This window comes from Delphinus delphis, chromosome 6 (genome assembly GCF_949987515.2).
Source record: "Delphinus delphis chromosome 6, mDelDel1.2, whole genome shotgun sequence".
NCBI classification, from domain to species: domain Eukaryota; kingdom Metazoa; phylum Chordata; class Mammalia; order Artiodactyla; family Delphinidae; genus Delphinus; species Delphinus delphis.
In genome coordinates, this window is record NC_082688.1 from 44,082,818 (window position 1) to 44,108,343 (window position 25,526).

At 44.3% G+C, this 25,526-nt stretch overlaps 1 protein-coding gene across 4 annotated transcripts in view; it reads right to left on the bottom strand.

Moving 5' to 3' along the window:
* Positions 1-20,211, bottom strand: part of LOC132427286 (proprotein convertase subtilisin/kexin type 5) — a 405,656-nt gene extending 385,445 nt beyond the window's left edge. For all 4 annotated transcript variants that reach the window (XM_060014607.1, XM_060014609.1, XM_060014610.1 and 1 more), the window contains exon 1: positions 19,515-20,211. In XM_060014607.1, the coding sequence (XP_059870590.1) occupies positions 19,515-19,706 (192 nt within the window). In that variant the 5' untranslated portion in view covers positions 19,707-20,211. The remainder of the gene's footprint in view (positions 1-19,514) is intronic.
* Between the last annotated feature and the right edge of the window lie 5,315 nt (positions 20,212-25,526).

Below are 25,526 nucleotides of genomic sequence, written 5' to 3' on the forward strand. Positions count from 1 at the left end.
TAGGTGACAGTCATCGCTAAAGGCACCCCCATTATAATATGGTCATATTCCTATTTGCAAAAGTGACCACTACACCCACCTTTCCCAAAACGAACCTTGTGACCTTCCCCAGGAAAGAGCTCTCTGGTTCAAGAGACCAACCAAGGTATTCACGCTTTAGTCATTAGATCAATCATTTACCTACTTACTGAACAGCCACCACAATAAAAATGACCTTTTGATGTACCAAAACCAGGAAAAAACATCTAACATTTCTTTTCAAGGTAGTTTAATGAAAAGGGTATAAAAGTGAGATTTTCACAGAAGTAGGGAAAAAAATATTGCCTCCAAAATCGAGATTTTTTTTCGTACACCACATACCTAAATATGCAAACACCTTTGACAAATTTTCCCCATTCATATATCTCCTAAAGAGACACAGACCCTGATAAATACAAAAATTATTAGCAAACCTTACTAAAGAAATATATGTTCTTCCTATAAAGGATCAAGATGACTAGAAAAGCTTCTCTATATTATTAGTAAGACAATTCTCAGGAGTCACCTTTAAAATCAGAGCTTGAAGGTACTAGAACTCAGGTCCGCTAAATGCCCAGTTCATTGCTCTAGCCATACCTCTTCTTCTGAGGCCTCAGATTCTTCATCTTTATAATGAGGGGCTAGGTGGTACAATTGCTAGCAAACCTGAAACCCAACAGGTCTCACTACCTATCGGGGGCATTTACATTTTAGGAGACAATATTACAGGACTCCTCCAAAGCTATAGATTGTTGGAAGTGGCATTTGTCTTTCAAAACAAACAAATCACCATTAATTAAAACACACACATACACACCCTTTCTTTCCAACAATAAGGAATAACCAAATCTGATGTGATAACGTACAAGGCAGTGCCTTAATGGAATGCTGGATCCAGCAAGATTTAAGCAATAAATTTTATGGAACTTGATCATACTCTCCCATCACAAAGCCCTTTATGATAACACTTGAGTAAATCCATCTGGTTGAGTTAATAATTAGGTTAAATCTGTTACAAGTTAATGATGCATAGACAAGTCATTCCAGGTACATGATGATGCAGCGAATTTGTGACACAAGTTACAGATAATATTTCGCACCGCCTTTCATTTTTCTTTATTTCCTACTCTGATTAGAAAACAAAAAGCCATTCAAGAACAAATAAGACCTTCAAATAAGACCTACATACGTACAGACTGGATTCAAAGGGGAAAAAAAGCACTTTCCTAAGGAGTTACATAGGGTTTCAGAAAGACCTCTCAAAGGTTGAGAAAGACCCCAGCCCATTTCTATATTCTGAGCTGCCTGGTGGATTGTAAAATAAAGAAATGCTTAAGTATGTAGTGTGTTTATTTAAATGTTTATGTGTAATACAAAAATAGAACTATGCTGTCCACCAGAGTTTCAGAATGCACAATGTATATTCATGCCTAGTGTACTTACTATAACTAGTGAAATGTAGTAATGAGAAATGAGATGAAAGTAAACAGACATTGTAGTTCAATATGGTTGGGGTATGAAACTACATCTATAAGCAAATTGGAAGATATTTCATAAACATGAAACCTGGAGCCAAATGATCTTCAGCCCATGCTCCCGGTATTCCATCCCCTGGGTAAGATCCTGGAGTTCATTTAAAGATTTATTATGTGGCCAGGGCCTTTAAATAGAAATTACACACAAAAGCACAAATCTGTGACCTTCAACATCAACAAATACTTATATATGTGTAGCTATCCAAAGACCAGCCCCCAGTCCAAAAGAAAATAGACTGTACTTTAGCAAAATCTGTGTACTGAGGCTGGAATCATCAAAGCGCAATAGAGTTGAAAATGAGCTAATGATTCCCGTGTTTTGATGTTAATGAAAAGAGAGAAGGCTGAGACCAGAGTGGAGGGAGAGTGGCTTCCTTGGGGAGAGAGAGGCTCTGAGCTCTGGGGAAACAGCCAGCCTATCAGGTGTTGAGGAAGAACTGAGCACAGTGGATGCTGTCAACCCTGGCTGCATATTTAAGACAACTGATGCCCAGACCCCACACAAGGTCAATTAATCAGAATCACTGAAGATACCTTTAAAAGGCTCCCGGGTGACTGGAATGTGAGCCAGGGATTGACGGCCACTGAGTCAGGGTCACTGAGGCTGGGGGATAGAAAAGGCTGAGTAAGCACAGCTCCAGCAATCAGGACCTGAGTGACTGCAATAAAACAGAGCCGGTTCCTCCTAGAACGAATCTGGTATGGGAGCGGGGTCGGGTAGGGGGTGTCCAGAGATAGGTCTCTCTCATGTTCACCAATAGAGTAGAAGAAAATGGCCCTATAGAGGACAGGACATTCAGATGATTAAAGCCACAGCAGGCTAAATTGAGACCATGTGCCTCTCCACCTGAGACTGCACAACATTTCCACCCAGTGTGCTTTACGGATGTTAACATTCTAAACAATTAACGTCTCTTATCACATAGTAGGGAACAGGTCACATCTCTGCTCAAAACTGTCTAATGGCCTTCCCCTTCCCTCAGAGAAAATCCAGCCCTTACTATGCACATCCTACACAGACTTGCGCTAAAGTGTGGTCCCAGGACCAGCAGCAATAATAGTACCGCCCGAGAGTTTGTCAAAACTACAGAACCTCTGGCCCCATCGATCAACTAAATCAGCATCTACATTTAAACAGGATCCCCATGTGACTTTATGCACATTAAAACGTGAGAAGCTATAAAACAGATAAACAACAAGGTCCTACTGTATAGCACGGAGAATTATATTCAACACCTTGTAATAACTGATAATAGAAAAGAATCCAAAAAAGAATATACATATGTATAACTGAATCACTTTGCTGTACACCTGAAACATTGTAAATCAAGTATACTTTAATTAAAAACTTGTGACAAGCACTGACCTACCGAGTCTCCCTCACCTCTCCCACCCACCCCTATTACCTCTCTGCTACCTGACCTGTTTGCTCAGCACCTTCTTACCATTCCTTCAATCTACCAGGCTCTCTTCTGTTCAGGGCCTTTACACTGGCTGCTTCCTCTACTAGAATGTACCTCCTCCAGATATCTGGAGGGCTCATTTGTTTACCTCACCTTCTTCAGATCTTTTCTCATGTCACCTCCTCCATGAAAACTTCCCTCACCATCCTGTTTACAACTGAAAAAAATTTTCCAGACATTCCCCCTTCCCTGCTTCCTGTCCACAGGACTTACCACCAGTGGACATACTTTTTTGTTTTCTATTCAATTGTTTATTAACAGTCTCCCTGTGATAGACTGCAAAATATGGCCACAAATTCTTGGCATCTCTTTCTATGGAGGAAGAGATGTCTCTGCTTCTTGAAGCTGGGCTTGGTAATGTGACTTGCTTTGACTTATGGGATGTTAGGATATGGACACGAGCAAAAATTTGAAAAGAGCTTGCACATGAGAATTTCTCTCTCTGGTTGCTGGGATACCTTCTTGTCGCTAAGGGAAGAAGCACAAACGAGCCTGCTGGAGGATGGGAGACCCATGACCAGTTACCCCCATAATCTAAGCTAGCAGCCAGCAGAAACCACAAGAACATGAGTGAAGCCATCCCAGACTAGCCAGGCCCTAGATGACCCACCAGTTGCCTGAAGAACCTAACATTCAACTCACAGCCTCACAGAAATAATGATTGTCATTTTAAGCCACTGGGTTTTGGGTGATATGTTTTGAAGCAAGCTGGAACCCTTGTAATTTCCAAGAGGGTAGAGATTTTTGTGCCCCACTGCATCTTCAGGGTTTAGTAGTGTACTTAGCATAGGGGAGATAGTCTAAAATATTTGCAGTGAATGTTGAAGGACAGAATGATGATCACAAAGGAAAAAAAAAAAAACCCACGAGTGAAAGAAATAAAGGCCCGAAATGGCCTCCATCACTGAGAGACTAAAAGGTAGGAGCAGGACCTCGTAGGTTCATTAGAACCTTGTCTCTTCAGATTCAGGGTGAACTAAATAAGATTTCAACTACTTTGGTAACAGAATATTTTAGCCAAAAAAAAAAAAAATCCACATGTTCATTCACATGCGGTGTTTCAAATTTATTCAAAACAGTTCTAGTTTCACGGTGCTTAACTTGTCTAAGGCTGCATAGCCATGTGACCTTTAGAATAGTTTTCACATTATGCAGCACTTACACTCCTCATTTTAAATTATTCCGATTTTTAACAGCTCGCAAATCGGCGAACCAAATCACTGCATGTTGCTTCAATTCTGTCTTGCCAAAGAAGAAAAATCTGCTGCTTTGGATTCATGTCAAGAGTTGGAAATTCGGGCCATAACATTTTAAATCTCAGATGTTCCCCACTGTGTCCACCTCACATAAATCAATAAGCACACAAATACCCACATGTTTGGGAAGCCAGTTCACTAACAACTAAGGCACAATGGCCTGTGGAATGCGGCGGCAAATTTAAGTGGATTCTGCAGCAGTGGGTGTCATAATCTGAGAGTACAGTGTGGTCCTTAGCAGTGGCACAAACAAGTGCAATTGGCAAGCAAAAAGCAAGTTCGATATTAAACAATAAACTGAGGTACAAAGCTAACACGTTATTTTCATTTGATGGGAAAAAATAAAAGACAAACTGTAGTACACTACGTTTCTGTCTTCTTGGAAAAGGAAACAAACCCTCAATTTTCTCTAGTCTTACCAGTCATGGACAGGCATATCTAAACTTATGGAACAAGTCTCCTCTGGAGAGCTGGCAAGGCTGGAGAGAAGCAACTCGGAGCAACTAAGCTCTGGGATCTTCAGGGTTTCTTTCAGGAAGTGCAAATCTCTAAGCAACAGAATCCCATACACACATTTGCAAATACCTACTATCTGGCTTCTGATTTTTTGAAACACATGTCATTATCACTTGCATAATGAGCACAATGTATACTGGAGATCCATGAGGTCTTCCTATTAAGTCACAGGATTCTTATCTAGAGTATCACATAATCTTTCTCCCTCTTCCATTACCAATCTCCATCTATACTGTGTGCAAGGCTAAGGAGAAAGCTCTTGAACTTTTGTATTAGTGGGAACAGGCAAGATTCCACAGTAGGAACAAATGAACCCATGAATCTCAGTGACTGAAAACAAGAAAAGCTTGTTTCTAGCTCATGTTACACATCCATTGTGCACTGGCTGGGAGCGCCGCTCATCATGGCCCGCAAGGACCCAGGCCAATGGAGCACCCACCACCTGGAGCTTGGCAGATTGAAGTAGGGCAGATGGGGAGCACAGTGAATCATGCACTGACTGTTAAGAGGGGACGTGTGTCACTTCTGCTCACATTTCCTTGGCCAACAGAAGTTACATGACCAAATAGGAAATACACCCACTTACACCGCAAATAGGGAAATACAATCCTATCACATGGTGAGAAGAACTGAAAATATTCAGGGGATGGTATTAACGACGCTGCCGTCTCTATTCCCTCCCGGCCTCCACGTATTCAAAGCCATTTATCCGTTTCAGAGTATTTTCCCGAGGGCATCTGAATGGCAGAGCACACTCTTCCAGGTACCATAAAGTACCAGAGTTTAAACAAAAGAGGTTTTAGCCACAGGCAATTTCATTTGAGGAAATGACGTCTGAGAAGGGCTTTGCCGAATGAGTGAGAACTGGACGGGAGGATGTCCAGGCAGTGGGAGCAACTCGAGCAGGGGCAGAAAAGTAGGGCATGGCAGTGCATGTGCAAAGAATGGCAAAATGTTTAGGCTGAATGATATTCAGAATAGACGGGGTGGGGTGGGGGGGAAGGAGGGGGAGGGGGGAAGGAGGGGGAGGGGGGAAGGAGGGGGAGGGGGGAAGGAGGGGGAGGGGGAAGGAGGGGGAGGGGAGGGGCGAGTGGGAAGAGGGGGGAGGAGAAGAGGAAGAAGTCTCTTTGACCACAGTGGGTTCTGAAAAGATTAAACTGCCTTATGTGGCATGTTTTGAAGGGAAAGACAGTGGGACAGGATAGGACTGGCACGGTAGTCCAAACAAGAAGTAACAAAGGGCTTAGCTACAGTAGACCCACCTCAATGGAGAGAAGAGAATAGCTCTACTCTAGAATCGTATACAGCAGAAGAAGACTCAGCTTTCCCATCTCCCTTTCATCTGACCCAGAAAACATAACTCACCTTTCCCTCTATCTGCCTGAGCCTGAAGGGACTGGTCATTTGAGGCTTAGAACTGATTAAAGTGACGAGGTCAGACGGGGAGACCCATCTCGATTGAGAGACTAGCTTCTGGCCATGTCACCCAACCAAGAGGGCATTCCTTTCATAATTAAGTGGAGTTAACTCCCAGTGGATAGTTCCTCTATTTGTTCTCAGTTTATTTCCTATCTCCAAGGATATCTCTGAAGCCACTCCTTAAGGACTAAACTGCAGGACTTAATTTATGTGTTTATCCTGGAGCCTGTAATTCCTCCTCTCATGCAGATTTAACTTCAGCGCTTTGGCCCTTCAAATTGGCCAATCCAGGTAAGCCCTTCCATGGTCGATCCAGGTAGGTCAGCCATGGGCCATCACAAGATTCTACGGCTTATATTATACAGAGCTTTAGGACCCGTCGTGTGCACCAAATCTGCTTATTTTTGCTACTCTCACGCATTCCACACAGACAGTACAATTAGCCTGTGATCTGAAACCTTCTCTTACTACTGACCAATTCCATCATTGGGGGGTCCCTCTGTGCTGTTCTTCCCACTGCTCCAGTAGATACAAGACTTGCACTGTCACCCCCAGGGAGATGAGCGTAGCCAGCAGAGCCCCCAGCGTTCCTTGGAATCCCTGGAGAAGCCATCGCAGTCCTTGGATGATCTGGGACTTGGCTCTTGGGGTGGACAATGTCACACTGTGTACTCTGACTCTCCCACTAAGAATTCTCATGAAGTCAAAGCCAGAAAGAATGACCCTGCTGACGATGCCAAGTTCTGAAACATTCAAAGATAAGGATTAGGCTATTTCCCAGGAAGCCCTGGACTTTAGAATCCATACACACATGACTCATCAATCCTAGATCACTCCTTTTTACCACACTCCACTATAGAATATACTATGCACTGTGAGCCTTCCTTATTGACTGGGTAATAGAATTTTTAAAAATTTTTCTCCAGTGTTCAGATTTGTTTCTCATTTTATATACACTGCAGGACTGTAACATACTTTAGGATTTGACCAATATTCAGTGATTACCTTTACAGAGCCAAACACCATGCTACATGCTGTGGAATAATAATTAAGCCCCTTACAAGGAGAAAAGAAAAAAAAAAAAAAACTTTACTAAATTCCCTGGGGAGATTTTGGGCAAAGTACTATTGGAGTCAAAGCACTGAAAAATCAGAGTGATTGTACCTGTATTTTACCTGTATTTCCAGAGTGAGGTATAGTGGAGGTGACATTTGAGATGTGTCTTCAAGAAGAGAATTTCCAGAAGGGCAAGGGGTCAGATGAATATTCCAGGTGGAAAGACTGGCACAGAAACAGGAAAGGATTGAGTCTAGTATCTGGGGAACAATGGGAAGTCCAGTTTGGCTTTGTTAAGGGACGGAGCAAGAAAGTCGATGGAAAAAGTATTTCAGGACTAGTAGATAGAGGACTGTAAAAGCCCAGAGAAGGAATCTGTTTGTTTAAACACAGGAGGCAAATGGCGGCTACTGGTGACTTCTGAATAGGTAAATGGCATCACCAAAATCAAGCTTTAAGATCACCCTCTTCAATCTCAAGCTCAACCACTTCTTCCCTGTTCACTAGACTTCATTTACACCTGCCGGTTTCTGTTCCCCTGGGGCCTTTGCACCAGCTGTCTCCTCTGCAGGGAACTCACCCCACCCCAGACCTCCATGTGGTCGGGGCTCCTTCTTATTCAGATCTCTGCTCGAGTGTTCCCTCCTCAATGAGCTTCCCTAACCAGCCTATCTGAAGGAGTCCTCCCACCCTTAGGCACTTTTTACTCTACTAATGTATTTAGCTTTCCAATAGCAACTTATCATAATTTGAAATTATTTTATTCACTTCATGGCTGCCTCATAGGTTGGCTCCTCTCACTATAAGCCCCATGTGAGCAGATACCTTATTTAAAGACAGATACAGTAGGACTGGGTCTAACAGAATGGCTGATAAACAACAGGTACTCAATAACTATTTTTTAGCAGCTTCACCGAGATAAAGTTCACATACCATATATTTATTTAAAGTATACTATTCAAATGTTTTTAGTGTAGTTACACAGTTGTGCAAAAATCACAACCCATTTTAGAACATTTTCATCACCCCCAAAAGAAACCCCATACCCATGAGCGGTCCCCCCATCTCCCCACCCCCCAATCCTTTCAGCCCTAGGCAACCACTAATCTACTTTCTGTCTCTGTAGATTTGTCTACTCTGGACATTTCATATAAACAGAATCATACATTCATGACCTTTTGTGACTGGTTCCTTTCACTCAGCCGGTGAAGTGTTTTCAAGGTTCATCCATGTTGTAGCCTGTATCAGTACTTCATTCATTTTTATTGCAGAATATTCCATTGTAAGGATACACTATATTTTGTTCATCCATTCATCAGTTGATACACATTTGAGTTGTTTCTATTTTATGGCTCCTATGAATAATGCTGCCACCAACTTTTGTCTGCAGGTTTTTGTGTGAACAAATGTTTCATTTCCCTTGACTGTATACTTAGGTGTGGAACTGCTGGGTCGTATGGTAACTCTATGTTTGTTTAATGTTTTGAGGGACTGCCAGACTGTTTTCCAACAGTGGTTGCACCACTTTGCATTTCCACTAATAGTGTATGAGGGTTCCAATTTCTCCACATTCTTTTTTTTTTAATTTTTATTTATTTATTTATTTATTTATTTTGGGCTGTGTTGGGTCTTCATTTCTGTGCGTGGGCTTTCTCTAGTTGCAGCGAGCGGGGGCCACTCTTCATCGTGGTGCGCAGGCCTCTCACTGTCGCGGCCTCTCTTGTTGCGGAGCACAAGCTCCAGACGCGGAGGCTCAGTAGTTGTGGCTCACGGGCCTAGTTGCTCCGCGGCATGTGGGATCTTCCCAGACCAGGGCTCGAACCCATGTCCCCTGCATTGGCAGGCAGATTCTCAACCACTGCGCCACCAGGGCAGCCCACTCCACATTCTTGTCAACACTTGTGATTATCTGTCTTTCTGATTATAGTAACCTAAGTGAATATGATGTGAATTAGTATCTCATTGTGGTTTTGATTTGCATTTCCCTGATGACTAATGACGTTGAGCAACTTTTCATGTGCTTATTGGCCATTTGTATATCTTCTTTGGAGACATGTCTATTCAGATCCTTTGTGCCCATTTTTAATTGGGTTATTTGTCTTTTTATTATTGAGTGTAGGAGTTCTTTACATATTCTGGATACAAGGCTCTCATCAGATGTGATTTGCAAATATTTTCTCCCATTCTGTGCATTGTCTTTTGACTTTTCTTGATGGTGTCCTTCAATAACTATTTTTAAAATAAAACAATGAATAAAACGAATCCTTTAAGACAGAAAACTATGACCAGTTCATAAGTATGTGGCAAATTAGTGGCAGGGCAGGACCTAGAGGAGAATTCAAGTCACCTGTTTTCAGCCCTGAGTTTTGTTTACTGGTTCTCAGCATTGCCCAACTAGCCCAGAAGCAATGACATCATCCTACGATGAGTCAAAGAATGCAGCATTTGGTAAATTGGCTCATGAGCATTAACCAAATGGAAAGATGCCCCAAGGTTAAAAAAATAAAGAAAAAAGGTTTTGCTGGAAGCTAGGCTATAATAAATCTTAAGTGGCCTACAATTTAGTTTTCTCTTGAAAAACTCTGAAATTGATGAATGGGTCCCACACACACACAGGAAAAAAAAAAATTAGTTAAATGCAACTAGAATAGGTCCAGGATGAGTAAGCAGTAAACTTCTAAACTTGTAGTTACGGATATATGCTTACAAGATTAAAGGCTCTGAAATTGTCTTCCCTCCCTGCACTGCATTCAAACTCATGAGCACTGCCCAGTTTTATTATGGTTGAGAAACTTCAACTAGTGAAAACAAGGTACAAGCCTGGGAACATCGATATGGAGAGAACTGGTATATTTTTACAGCTGTAAGAGCTTCTCAGAGTAGAAAAATACCAGACCTTAAGTACTTATTACAAAAATATCAGCTCTAAGTACTTAGTACAAATATATATGATATATATATATGTGTGTACACACACACACACACACACACTGGGAAAGGCAGCAGGGAAGGACTTGCTTTTAATAAATCTTAACCAGTTTCAATGCTGGCAGGGTATCCACAATGTAATTTTCCCAGGACAGAATTAACCCCTTAGATAATGCACAGAAGATTCAACTAGAAACTTCATGCTTCTTTTGTGGTGCTAACCCTAACCTAACAATCAGATTCACATATAAATGCAAACAAGATTAATCTAGTATTGTAGACAGCAACCTAAAAATATTATACAGAGAGCAATTTATAAATAATTTAAAAAACACATTTTAAAATATGTCCATATTCTTACAAGGCAGTAAAGTTAGACTAAGAATACATAAAAAACATGTTCAGAACATACATCATTATACTATAAAAAAATATATGTGAAGGGCAGAATACATGACGTGAATAAATTATAGGTATAATTATTTATTATAATGGAAAGTAGGCTACATGACGACTTAAGATAGAGGCAAACATAAAATGTGACATCATATATACCATTTTTAAATCATCCTTAAATATTATTTCTGGCTTTACATTCTCTGTTTACACTCTTCCCTCTATATTCAGCGCTCAATGCAAACTTCAGTTTTTAAATCAAATATGGGAAGGCTCATTTGGGAAGCAATCCCCCATGAATCTATCTTTATCCCTTAAGTTGATACAGGACCTGCAGTGCAAATAATAGTGCACAGATGTGTAAAGTAGAGATAATACCTAAATTTATCCAAGGAGAATTGAAGTATGGGGCAGACTTCGTGTTTATCTGCCTAGTGAGTACACCAGCACAAAATACTTGGAATCCTTATCTTATCCAAGCTGATAACCCTGCCAATATCACAGCCTCACAGTTTCTTGATCCCATCCAGTCCACTGGCCTTCACCTGTTCTCTATCTGGTCAGCCCACCTTGGACCTTATCATGCAGAATAGCTCTAACCTAGAGCTTACAAAGAAAATTACCCTCTGGGACGGCTCCCATCTTTCCACTTCTACCACTCTTATCAAACAGGCTTTCCATTTTTATTTTGAACCTTTATACCTGCCCTATTCCTTTGGCTCCCCAGTCCTATTTTAGCCCTACCATCTTTCTCAAAGCCGGGACACTGTGGTCTATCATTTCAAAGACAGTATCCCTTTGTGTTCGAGAACCATTCATCTCCGTCACCGCCAGCTTCCCACAGTCTCTTGTTCCCTTCTCTCTCACTCTGATACATTCTAACTCCCTGTTTTGTCTTTATCTAATCTCAGGTTCCTGAGCATTAGTCACAAAAGCACAGAACAATATAGACTGGTTCATTTTCTCACTCATTCACTTAACCACTACTTACTGAGCAATAACTATGCACAAGCAGCTACTGCCATTGCCGTTTGGCAACTCTTCTCATTAGGCACTAATTAGGTCGTTAATTCCTATCAGAATTTTCTGGTAGGAGCCCTGGAGCACCAGGCCACCAATTTCACCCAGTTCCCCCTCTCTCTGCAGGTGACCTTCACCTCAGAACCGACAGTGAGATCCAGACCATTGTCCACACACGCTCACCTCCTTTCCTCCCCAGTGTGAACTCCCTAAATCTCCATTCACCTTCATTCTTCTTTAGGCTCAAGGCACCAATGTCCCTCTTCCTTTCCAAACCTACTCCTCTCTAGGTGCACCCTTTATGCTTCCTGTCCCAAGGGCTCACTGTGCTTCTCCTATGCCACCCACTGGGCTAGGTGCTGGGGACACAAATAGGAATGAGGCACAGCCCTGCTTTCCCAGCTAGTGGAAGAACAGATATGCAATTACACACTCAAACACACGCACAAATACACATGCAATCAGGGTGACCATATCATTTCTCTGCCAAACTCAGACATGTCTGAAAAGTGAAAGGGATATAAAAAATACTTAATGGAGGTGAACTGATTTACTGTAGGCATAAACCAGTGCTGTCCCTGCCAAAATACGATTATGGTCACACTAATTACAAGATAGTATGGTACCTTCGACTATGCAGCCATTAAAATTTGCCTAAAATTATTTAGTAACATTGGAAAAGGCTCATAATACAACATTAAGTGAAAACAGTATATAGAAACTGAGCATAACTTGGTTGAAAAAAAGAACAAGACATAATAACTGACATTTATTGAGTATGCAGTACGTGCCAGGCACCATTCTAACTACTTTCAACTAATCCTCACAACAACCCTATGAGGAAAATACCATTAGATCTTTTTCACACATGAAGAAACTTAGGCACAGAGAGCTTAAGATGCTTGCCTAGGGTAGCCCAGCTAGGAAGTGGCAGTATTAGGATTCAAACCCTTTTGGTTCTAGACCTATGATCCTAAATACTCCAGGACATTGATGAGATGAAGGGAGATAAGGTAGGTGGGCAGGCAGATGTGCAATGAAACTCCCCCTCACTGCTCAATCAAGCATTGGTGCTAAGAGCACGGGTAACCTCCTTGTCCCCAGTTCTTTACGCCGTGTTTCAGTTCTCACCTCCTAGATTCTCTCTACAGGATTTCTCTTTAGTGCGATGCTCTGTGGCTCTCTGACTCTGTATCTTCAGGGCCTCCCTGCCCCCTTCATCTACTCCCTTTATCCCTTGCCTTCTCCATGGAGGTTGTATTTTAGCCCTACCATCTTTCTCAAAGCTGGGACACTGTGGTCTATCATTTCAAAAACAGTATCCCTTTGTGTTCGAGAACCATTCATCTCCATCACCCCCAGCTTCAGGCTGTGTTCCCAGCCCTCCTCTCTCTTTGTGCTTCACTTCTTAGCATCCTATGCCCTTCCACAGTTTCACTTATATTGAGGTGGTGAGTGCCAGTCTTCACTTATTTCCTGCCCTAAATTCTCTTCTTCCTACTGGACATTTGCATCTGCATGACTCTCTACCTGCCAACAACACTAAGGCTGAACCTACCATGTTGCTCCCAGCAGACTGCCCTCATTCTACAGACAAGTCCCCATTCTCCGGGTCCCCAGGCTATAAACTTTGTTCTCTTCACCTTCTCCCTTCTCCTCAACCTCCACTGGCATTTGGTTACCAAGCCATGTTGAATCCACCTGTATAAGAGCTTCCAAATCTATTCTGTTTCCATTGTCACAGGTTCTGTGTTTGTTAACAATTAACTTTTCCCAACACAATAGCCTCTCTGCCTCTTCCAGGTCATTATGCACACAGCTACCAGAGAACTCCTCCCAGGCGGGACTGAACCATACCGCACTGCCTGTGGCTCCATTAGTACTTGTCTTGCTTAACAGTAGCTATGGATAAAAATGTCCTAGGTCCACGGGCTTCCCTGGTGGCGCAGCAGTTAAGAATCCGCCTGCCAATGCAGGGGACATGGGTTCGAGCCCTGGTCCGCGAAGATCTCACACGCCGCGGAGCAACTAAGCCCGTGCGCCACAACTACTGAGCCTGCGCCCTAGAGCCCATGAGCCTCAACTACTGAAGCCCATGCGCCTGGAGCCCGTGCTCCGCAACAAGAGAAGCCACCGCAAGGAGAAACCCGTGCACCGCAACGAAGAGTAGCCCCTGCTCGCCGCAACTAGAGAAAGCCCGCGCGCAGCCAAAAATATAAATAAATAAATAAAGTTTACAAAATCACCAGTGCTCCACTACAGAAACCCCCAGGAACCCTGGCATTCTCTTATTTTTCCTTTGAGCAGCTTTTGCATCTCCGTGGAGTCCTTATAGATCATATAATGCTTCCTATGTCTTGTTTTATTTATATATTCACATTCATTATTAGGGCACTTGATAACACAGCAACCCTGTGAGGTGGATGGCGCAGGTGTTAAGGTCCCCAACGTGAAAAATCAGGCACTGAGGGTCAGGTTGGTAAATAAATAAAAGGTTTGAAGTTTCACTCAAACCTTCTGACTCAGTCTGGTTTTCTTTCTGGTCTCTTTTTCCTCCCAGCGTTAACCTAAACTGAAGAGTTTATTGGCATGGATTGTTCCTTCTTGGTACAGTTAGATGGAGAGATGTGATCGGTTGAACTAGTGAGAATGTTGCATGAGTAATTTCACTTTAAACTATGTGCAAATTTAACTTTGATAAAAATAGAAATTCATAGATACATACATATGTATCTTATAGCACGCATGAGTGTGTATCAGCATTCATTTTTACCACCCATGAAGATAAAGTCGGCTTCTTTGTCATTTAATCCAACCTGAATTAGCCAAGTGATAAAGTCAGAAGCCAGAGCGATGCCGGGAGATACTTAAGCCTTGGGGGAAACCCAGACACTGCTTCACATAACTTGAACCGACAACACAAATTCCCCTCCCTGCCCAGGGGATGTTTCTGGGTCAGGACTCCCTCCCTTAACCAAAGAGTTAGACATTGCTGGACATTTTCCCAGCACACTACCCTGCTTCTCTGGCTGACCTTTACAGTTAGGACCTCTGGATATAAACTCATGAAAGATAGCAATAAGGCAAATTCAGCTGCCTTGGGGCTCACAAAAATGCAGTGTTTCAATTCAAACAGACCCCGAAAATCCCAATGGCCACATACAAGCCATTCCTAGTCTATGAGGTTAAAGCAACAGACCCACCATCATCAGGCCAAGCACCCTGAACTGCTTCTTCTCATGAATGGTTCCCCCACTCATGAGAATTACACATGTGACAGTGGCCAGCAGAAGTCAAAGCTAAGGTTCTCGGGCATGGAGGTCAGAGCTGAGGTTCCTGCCTGGTGCAAAGGCAGGTGCATCACACAAGGATCAACCTGGGACTCCCACATCCATTTACAAATGCCTAAGGATATAACTAGGGCAGGACGGTCCACTCTCATACAACCTACCGGACTAGCCCCATCCCCTATTTCTAATGCCATCCGTGAGCACCCAGAACTCACTCTCCACTGTTTACCAGCACTTCAAGCAACCCACATTACTCACAGGTCAAAACTAACCAGCAGAGTGGGAGGCCTTCGGGGCATTGCTGAACAAGGTTCTTCCTGCTAAAGCAGCTCTTCCTGCTGATTTGGAAAAAGCTTCTTCTAACCTTCCTCATGTAAACCACATTCAGAATTAAATGAAATATGAATTCAAATATGATCTATCATACTATGCCAAGGTAAGATGCTTTATAAAATATTGTCTTCAGATATTTTTTGTCCCTTTCTTCCATCTCCATTGAGCTTATCCTATACTGTTTAATGGGCTACGACAAAGATCAACCAGGGAAGGGAGCACTGCCACGGGAAATCAGCCAGAATTGTTTAGAACCCAATGGAAAACTATTTTTAAACTATTTTAAATTGTTAGTTGAAGTGGAAAACGAGTTTCCCTGTCTACAAAGCTCTGATTTAGCTCTTTTGACTTGGTCATCAAAAATGTATTTTCCTGACCTTCAATGAGTTGCATCTTCCTGCTTTTTATAAAAATGTCTTCCATTCTCCATATCTAAATAAAGTCTGAATCTCACTTATTTCAGATTCAGATTCAACAAACCTTCCACAGCAAGCTTAACTATATGCTGGGCAACACAGAATCGACTCCCTCTATTATCTAGAGATTTATCCTTTTACAGAGGAAGGAACAGGGGCTCCATTAAGTTCAGTGACTTTCCTGCTTTCCTGGACCTTGCAAGTGGCATCTGCAGAGCTTCCAAGTCTATGCTCTCAATGGCAACACCAGGTAAAACATTTTTCCCAGTATTGCTTGCAGCTGGCTTTATCTTTCTGGACTCTTGCTCAAGATAAGTTACAAGGTTTGGGGAGGGGTTTTTTGCTCCAGGTGATCTCAATTTGGCATCAAGGATTCTAAGCACCTCACAGAAGGATAAATACAGCTGTTGCATACTGCAAACAACCTTTACAGAGGACCTTCCTCCCTGGGTTCAAATAACCAGAAGTGAATTCCTACTGGTTTGTAGATTTTGTCCAAACAAAGGTTCACAATTAACATTATGTCAGGTCTTATTCCTTTATGTCTTTTCTATCCTCTAACCACTATACCGCTAGTTCAAAGGGTCAGAGCACACGATTAGGAAGGAAGAACTAGGCCTGTTCTTCCATCCCTGTGCAGGCCAACAGGCAGACGTACCTACCCTCAGCCACCTGGGGTACGGAGGTCGAACTAAATATTAAGAGGGCTTGGAGTCCGGGCTTGTAGGGGAAGAAAGGAAGGGGTTTCTAGAATTTCAGAATTTCGAGGCATAACCATTCACAAAATATAAACACTGTGTGAAAACCTACCAAAACAAGCACTATTTCTATAACCAAAGACAAGAAAACCTTCATTATTATTCCTTTCCAGGAAGTCAAGTATGTCCTTTCTGCCTGTTGCTTGCTTACTTGCTCTTGTGTTACTCTCCATTTCCTATCTTTCGTGAACATGAGAGGCATGCCTATTCTTTTCTGTAGAAATCTCCAGGCCAGAAATTTTACCTCTGGTGGCTTTTAAATGCTAAGATGCTATACGAAACATGATACTGAAACTCTGAATAGACAGTCAAAACCGTACCTTTACTGTGGTGGAAAGTCACTGCCTTATTCACCTAAAATATTATATAGAAAGATATCAAAAATACTACCAGGACATTAAATGGCTTTAGAAACAATAACAGGTCTCAGTTCCAATCTGTGACATATAAGGTGGACCCCCCCCCCCCCCCGCAAGCCCGAAAGGGTAAAAATAGGAGAGCATTCCAGAGACATTTGCAAATAAATTACTGCCCTCAACTGAACCACAGCTGGTTTACTGATGGAAAGAAAGAATAACAAAAGGATGGCTCTTACAGTGCAATGATATTGCATGTGTGAACTCAATTTACCACCTGCAAGACTTAGCTTAGGGTTACGCTCCTTTGATCTACAGAGGAAATGCTTTACACAGTAAGAATAGCTGATCTTTTTACACTGGTTAGGGCATGAGTTCAAGGGGTTCTCTGTCAGCTCTGTAAGCACTCAGTTTCCTCACCGGCATCGTAAAAACCCACAACAAATCATGTTTGGTGCTATTTGTATGTAAACTTTCTTAGTATTACTTTTTAAATGAAAATCCATGGATCTCCACTAGAAGGCCCTTTGTAAAAAGTCAGGCCAGGTTGCAGGATACTGCAATGTTTGCTTCTTCACGAGTGGGTTCTGTGACAATTTCTTCTCCCCCACTCTGCCAGGCTCCGAAATGTGTAAATTCTATTTAATGAGTTTAGTTTGATACAGATCTTTCTGCTTTCGTAATTCCTGAAGCTTCTCAGGTTCAAGAAGTCCAGGTCGGCTTGAACTAAGTATCTGTGAATTAAGACTGGACGTTTGCTTCCAGTCTACTGAGCCACTAAATCAGAATTCAGGGAAATGGGGATTTTACTTACTTCCTCCTTCTCCCCCATCCTCACAAGCATGAGTAGGCCTGGACCAGACAGTCCTAGGTCTGAATCATGCCCTTACCACTGTCTAGCTGGGTGACCCTGTGCGGGTCAACTTCTCCAGAGTATTAGGTTCCCTGTTGCTGTATGTGAAGTAATATGTACCAAAAACGGTCATTTTGTGGATTATGAAATAAGTGTATGGTCAAGAACTATTCTTCCAAATATGCCTGTTTTATGAGAGATGCTCAATGTTAGCTGAACCTGAGTGATGCATCTGGAAAGATTATTAACATGACTACTTTTATTGTTAGCCTTTCCTGTTACATTCTCCAGTCACATGCAGCACCCAACTTCAAGCTCGTGTAAAAACACTTGAACAGACTCAATGTTTTCTTCCAGAGGAAAAAAAGAAGCAGGTAGAATCCTACCAAGCCGTTAGAATGAAACTCTCCTGAAGATGATAGGCACTCAGGCAAGAAAATCTGGCTGGCTGTCCCTTCCTTCCTTCCTGGTGTGTGTTCGTCTTGGCGACGGGGGATACAGACGATGCCCCTTGCCCTGGTCTCAGCCCTGCACAAGGTTGGCTTCTCCGCAACACGCCCTCCCTCTGGACCCACAAAGAGCAGCAAGACCTCCCGCTCCCCCGATGCCCCCAGTGCTCCTTCTAGATGCGGCAACAGCAGATCCGCCTGCTCTCGGTGCCGCGCCCCAGGTAGCCGAAAGTCCCCGTGCTAGAGCACTTGTGCTCCTGGACATGGAGCTCGACGGCATCAGAAATCGTCTGTGCTCTCCTGCTCCAGTGGCCCCAGCCGGCACCGTCCTCTCCCCTCATCCTGGCAGGGCAGGCAGGGCGCGTGCAGACGCAGCAGTCCCACAAGCGCGTCTGCTGTGAGGGCGCCCCCATCACCCTCGCCTCCCTCCCCCAGCAAAGTCTCACCAGGGTCAGGCCGGGGCCCCCTCCTCGGGCCAGGCCGGGAGAAACGAGTGGGAGGGGTGTAAGGATGGGGGTGCACTTTCTGGGACCCGCTTATACAGCCTTTGTCACCCCATTTCTTGCAGGAAAGAGAGCGAGGAAGCCAAGACCGTGCGGAGGTATCTCCAAATCTGTTGCGCTTCCAATCTTCCCCGTAACGCCACTCAATTCACGGTCCCCCAGCCGGGCAGCTCTGCCCAAAGCCCGCGAACGGCACCCCACCAAAGCCCCGCGCCCCGCTGCCCGCCCAACTCTCGCCCCACCGAGCCTCCGCAGACTCGCCGTTTTCCAAAGCAGAACCCCGTCGATGGTCTCGGAAGTTCTCCCACCTCCCCCTCCGACTCCCCAGTTGGGAGCCCCACGCGGATCCAGCTCGCGAGGCGAAGAAGCCGGGAGGTCTCCCCTCAAACCTTTGCTCACGCCGGGTCCCGTCCCCTCTTCTCTCCCTCCTCCAGTCTAGCTCCAGTCCCAGCGGTTCTCTCCGCACTGGAAGAGGAAACTTCTTTCTGGACTAAATTCAGGTCCGAGCAGGAAAGGCTTTCCCTTCCCCGCCTCCCCCTTACACCAGCTCTCAGAAACCGCAGGGAGCCGGCACCAGGGGCGCGCTTACTCTCTACCCCCCAAAGAGCCCACTGGTCCCCGACTTTCCACTGCAAAAGTTCCGGTAGGGTCTGAAACCACCAGGAGGGTATGTACATTCGCGATTCTTCCAGAGACCCTACCTATGCCTCGTGACTTGCAAGAAACAAGCAAACAAAACACAAACCCCAGCAACTTTGGGGAGCGAATGAGTGTGTGTGCGTGTGTGTGAGAGCGCGAGAGCATCGCTCAAGAGTTAGGGCAACAGCTGCAAGAGCACATCTGGAAGGGGGGAGGGGGATTGACGAGGAGGGGACCAGAGCGACTCCCCCCAGCCCCCGCCCCTGCCCTCTCAGCTTCAGGGCCGAGAGCCCGACCAGCCAGCGCTTACCTGTCCTAGGTTGATGAATCCATACTTGCTGGCTATGCGGTTGGCCTCCGGGAAGCCGCCGGCGATTTTGACTGCCCAGTGGTTGGTGTAGACGCGCGTCCGGCACACGGGGAGCAGGCAGCCCCCGAGCAGCGCCAGCACACACAGCAAGTCCAGCCGTCCCGGGCAGCAGCAGCGGCCCCCCCAGCCCATGGCCCCGGCGCTTCGCTGCTTCTTCGGTCGCTCGCTTGCTCCGCGCACTAAGCTGCGCGCACAACTAACTTCTCCGGCCTGGGCCGCCCCGGCTCGCAGCCCCCGGCCGCCGCGGCTCGCAGCCCTGGGCGATCGGCAGGAGGCGGCGAGCCCCGGCAGGGAGCAGAGCAGCGAGCCTCGCGCCGACTCCTAGACCATCCCTGGGGCTCCGGAGACCTGTGCTCCCAGCTCTCCGGCCCGCGGGGCGGTCGGCCGGCGCTCCCCGGCTCGGGCGCAGGAGGCGGCTGAGTGGGGCGGGCGCCCTCCCGCAGCTGGGTCTCGCCGGGCTCGGCTCCCGGACTCTCCGACTCGCCCTCGCTCCTCCAGGGGCCCCCGAGCGCGACGGAGGCGGCGGTGCAGGCAGCGGCCGGGCGCCCCCTCTGCTGGCCCAGGTTCCGAGCGCTCGCTAGCTCTCTCCCCGCGCTCCCTCCGGCTCCGAGCGGCGCGCCGGGAGTGTAAGTGGCAATGGCAGCAGCACCCTCTCTGCATAAATGACTCCCCCCGCCCCGCTCGACACCCCTCCTTTCCCACATCTCCCTCCTCCTCTCCCTCCTCCGCCCGCCCGAAGCGGCCACGGCCAGGCGCCAACCAGGTCCTAGCGCCGCCGGGTTCTTCAGGCTGTAGCCTCCAGGGTCCTGAGCAGCAAAAGCGAGTCTTTCCAAAGGGCTGGGAAGAGAGCCCCGGTGTGGAGGTTTTACCCCCTTCTCTCCCCTCCCTCATGGATTTGTATTAATTGACCGCCACTTCCCGAAAGACTAAAAAGATTTACAAGCTGGTTCTAGTCAAGTGCCCCGAAGATTCATTCATCCTAGCTCTGAACGTCCTCAAGCAACGAAGTATTTAAGGAGCTCACTTGCGTGTCAATTGCCGAACAAATAACCCGAGATTTTCACTTCGTTAATTCTTCACGCTTCTCAGCAACTGTTTATTTTACACATTCTGCTCTCGGGAGAAGCTACCACACAGGACCGTAAGGCGCATCGACTCTTGTAAAAGCCAGCCACCGCGGTTCCAAAGCCGAGTCTGCTGCCTGCTGACTTTCGAAATCCGTGCTTCCAATACTAGGCAACGCCACGGAAGAGTAAAATTCCAGTCGCGCAAGTGGGGAAAGACGTTTCTGTGTATATTTGGTTTGAAAGTGGATGGAGTTGTTGGGGCCAAGGAAATAACTTCATTCATTCGTTCCATTGAGGCTGATGAGGGCTTCTTTTTCTCCACCAAGGGAGAAGTTTTGCAACTTTTTCAAGCACGGCCCTGTAACAGTGAGAGACTTTGATAGAAAAAGGACCACAGAGGAATTTCGAATGAAATAAATGTGTGACTGTGCCGCCTTCATTACTGTATCTTGCACTGTGACTGCAGCAGGCAGGAGGGAGCACGGATTAACCCGCTTCTGCTGAACAACCTCCCCGCCTTTTCTGGCACAGGACGATTTCTTGTGAATAGAAAATGTACCCTTATGAAATAATTCAATTGACCTTAAAAGTATTCACTCTATCCCTAACCCGGGCCCCCCTTTTCCCTCTCCTTTTCCCATCCCCCATTCTCTTTCTTCCTAGGCGTTGGTTAAATGTATTTGAGGGTAATTAACCCATCACACCTATAGCTTTGGGTAATGATTCTTTCATCTGCCTAGGGCTTTACTTTCCTCCCTTATCCCCTCAGCTGAACCATAGCTGCAGACTCAAAGCATACAAATTTTATAAAATTCAGTTAAATTCATAAAATTATCATTTTATGGCATTTTACACATCATATAATGTGTGCCCTATTATTTAATCTGGAAAACAAACCCACCAAATAACTTTATTCCCACATTACTGATGAAGAAGTGGAAGATCAGAAGAACTAAATCATTTGCAGAAAGACATGTATTTTACTCATTTACTTATTTGACTGGTTGGACACATATCTTTTGAGCACCTAGAATGTGCCAGGCATTATGCTAGATACTGGAGAAAAAGGAGGAGGGGAAAGATGGGGAGGCACCAAGGACTAGTGGAATTCAGACTCTCTGAATAACTCTAAATGTGGTTTATTGTTATTGTTGTTATTTGTAGATATTAAAGCACAAGTACTATGCTTATGCTTTGGGCTTTAGAGTTTTGGTCCAGCCTTGCTACTGGCTAGTCCCTTTGCACATTCCCTCTTCAACCTGGAGCCTAGAAAGTTTACAACCTATTAGGTCACTGTTTTTGAATTTTTGTTTTTTTGGGGGGTGTTTTTTTTGTGTGTGGTACACGGGCCTCTCACTGTTGTGGCCTCTCCCGTTGCGGAGCACAGGCTCCGGACGCGTAGGCTCAGCGGCCATGGCTCACGGGCCCAGCCGCTCCTCGGCATGTGGGATCCTCCCGGACCGGGGCACGAACCCACGTCCCCTGCATTGGCAGGCGGACTCTCAACCACTGCGCCACCAGGGAAGCCCTTAGGTCACTGTTAATTGCCACCCAGACTACCGGCATCTATTCACAGGGACATTGGATTATTCCTCTAGAAGCTGATGGATTTCACATGGGTTGGGAAGACCTCAGCCAAGATCCAATTCTCAATATACGCCAATCAGCCGTATTGAAGAATTGAAGGCATTTGCTGTCAGATTGGAGGGAGAGCCTGTCTGCCGATGATCCACAGGAGGGTGGCCACTGCGAGGACGAGTTCGTCATGAGTCGAGTTTGCATCATGGCCTGTGGGTTTCTCTGTGACTCTGGAGCCATTATTATTTAGGACAGCAAAGGCAGCACAAAAATGCTTCTCTTTGAAAGCTATGTTGCCTCTGGGCTTCGACTTCTGAACGAAATGAAGGGGCATCACCACACCAGGTCTCCTGAGGCCTGGAGGTTGTTTCCTAAGAGTGGCAAATTACTCATTGATATTTTTTCTCCGGAGTGTCTCTCTCTTTTTCTTTCCACTAACACTCTTGCCTTCTGTGAGCATGCCCTGCTTGTAACACACACACAGCATACACTGCATGAGAGAGAACTGGAAAGTCAGGTAGGAAATGGGCAAACCACTTTTCTGCTTTGTAAACCAATCCCTGGGCCAGCATTTAGCTTACTCAAAGGGTGTATTCTTCCATTTGGATGAATACTTATTCAGAAGGGAAAAACCTAGCTCTGTTCAAAAAAATAAAAAAGATTTGGAGCCTCCATTCATCTGTCAAATCAAACATATGAATGTAGATTCATTCATCTTGTTGTCCATCGCTTTCACGGTTCTCTTCCACTTCAATTATGTGTGTTTTCTCAAAGAGTGGGATTCTTAAACCTAAATAATACTACTCCCACTGGTGCACAAGCACACCCTGCTTCCTGCTTTGAGATCTACCTTAATGAACTCATTAGTTTCCTTGATTAGAGCCAGTTGGCCAGAATGAAGCTTCCAAATAAGGATCAATAGCTGAAGCAAAAAAAAAACAAAAAACAAACCTTCTTTCATGACCTTCAGCTTTGTTGGTTATCACACTCAGCCCTATTATCAATGCCTCAGTAGCCAAAAGAACAAGGAACTGACAGAATAGTAATGATTAGTGCACAACCATCACTAACATTGGAAAAGAAGCTGAAAAGCTGAAATCTAAGTCTTCCCCAAATGCTTCCTTTTTGTATGCTAAGAGTAGCACCCACGATTTGACCCTCCTCTCTCCCTCTGTAACATGCCATATGGCAGGAAACTAGGCAGTTTTAAGTTTTCCCCTGCCTTATACTTAGCAACATATTACTTGATAATGAGGCCCCACTAGAGTTTGGCCTCTCTGCCAAGGTCCCTCACAGCTCTAACAGAAAAATCCAGTGAAATGAGATGAACAGAAATCCAGGCAGTTTAGTACAAGAAGTGAATAAGAACTCCATAGGACTCATCTTGAAACTCGGCAAATGGGAATTATTCTGGGAAGAGTTTGCCTTCTGAGACACCTCATTTCTTCCTCTGCTACATCCTTTGTTGGAAAATGACCTTTAAGATCTCTTCCAACCTGAGGTTCTGTGAACCAACAGTAAATTGGTAATGGAAAGTTTGGAGCTGCCAAGGGGGAAAACTGCCCCTAGAAATTTCACTGCCCAGTAGGGGAGTCAGTAAACTTATGGGGATTCTAATCACTTTTCTAGTATATCAAATTCAGAATCGGCAGTGGAAATTTGTCAAATTTAATAATGATAATAATAATAAATGGTAGTTATTACTACTGTTTATTAAGAACTAGCTCTATACCAGGCACTGAGCCAAACACATTTCAGGCCTTAATCTCATTCACAGAACATCAGAGCTGAAAGAGATCTTAGGTATCATAGACTCTAACTTCTTTATTTAATAGAAAAGAAAATGGAGGCCAATACTCTGTAATAACCTATATGGGAAAAGAATCTGAAAAAGAAGAGATATATGAATACGTATAACTGAATCACTTTGCTGTACACCTGAAACTAATACAACATTGAAAATCAACTATACTCCAACAATAAAATTAAAAAAAAATACATTGGCTTTCATGTTTAAAAAAAAAACTAATTTGGAAGACATTAATCCTATCATGGAAAAAATAAGTTAAGAAATGGATGAATAATAGAAATAGAACGAAGGAAGGAACTATACAGAAAGAAAGTAGATCAATGATAGACAGTTCTGGGGATTAACTGAAAGAGAATACATTTAAGGCAAAGAAAGCAATCTATATCTTGATTGTAGTGGTGGTTATATTTGTCAAAACTTGTCAAATTATAAAATGAATGCATTTACTTTTACATAAATTATACATCAATAAAGTTGATTTTTTAGAAAAAAACAAAAAAACCCCAAAAAAACGAAGGAAGGGATACATGGACCAAAGATAATAGTGTGCTATGAACCTAGGATTAACATTAATCTAATTTGCAAACTTGGGTTAATAAATTCAATGGGTTAATAAATTCAATCAGGAGAATGGACACCTGACTTAACATTTCAGATTCTTTAGATGTTTAACTACCACCATCTAAAAATATGACCCATGACACATGTGAGCCCAGGAAACAAGTTAATTCAGGGCTTGGTATTACCTTTCTGTATAATATTTAAATAATGGGACACTAATAGGTGACTAACATCTTACAGATTTCGGGAGGCTTTTGCTCCTTCTTCGACCTGCTTGAAGTTGTCTAAGATTGGCATAATTGGCCCTCACCTGTGGACATTTAACTCCTACAAAGACAAGCGGGGTCTCAGAAAGCTTTCCAGTTGGAAGCAAAGTGTAAGGTTGTGGGTGACTTCCTTCAGATATACATATGAAAGAAGTGACACCAACGCTGTCACCTTCTAGCTTCTATCCCTCATCCCAGAGCAGTATACCCATCAGGATGGATATGGTGGATGGATGTGATGTTCCCCTCTCCCTAAGTTAGACTCTAATTCAGGAAAAAGCAGGTTGAGAGGGGTGGGGAAAAAAATCAAAGCAATAGGCTTGGGTCTTGGAGCTTTACCCACCAAAAGGAATGAATCCTATGACAATGGCAGCAGCCTTCCCCCAAGAGTCAAGACTTGGTCTTTTTGTAATGCCTCTGGGCCCTTTTCTCCAAGACGTTTTATTGGCTCTTTTACTCTTAAACCTCTCAGAGAATCAGGGGTTTAATAACTACTGACTCAACTGATCTTGCCTGGATTAAGTTGAATGGACCCTTGGAATTAAAACATTTTTTGAGTTCAGGCTGTGTAGCTCTAATTCAATAATGCCAAATGATATACTGTAATTCAAAACACATCTGCTATGATGTTTACTTGTTTATCTGAAGCAAGATAAATTATGACAAAATT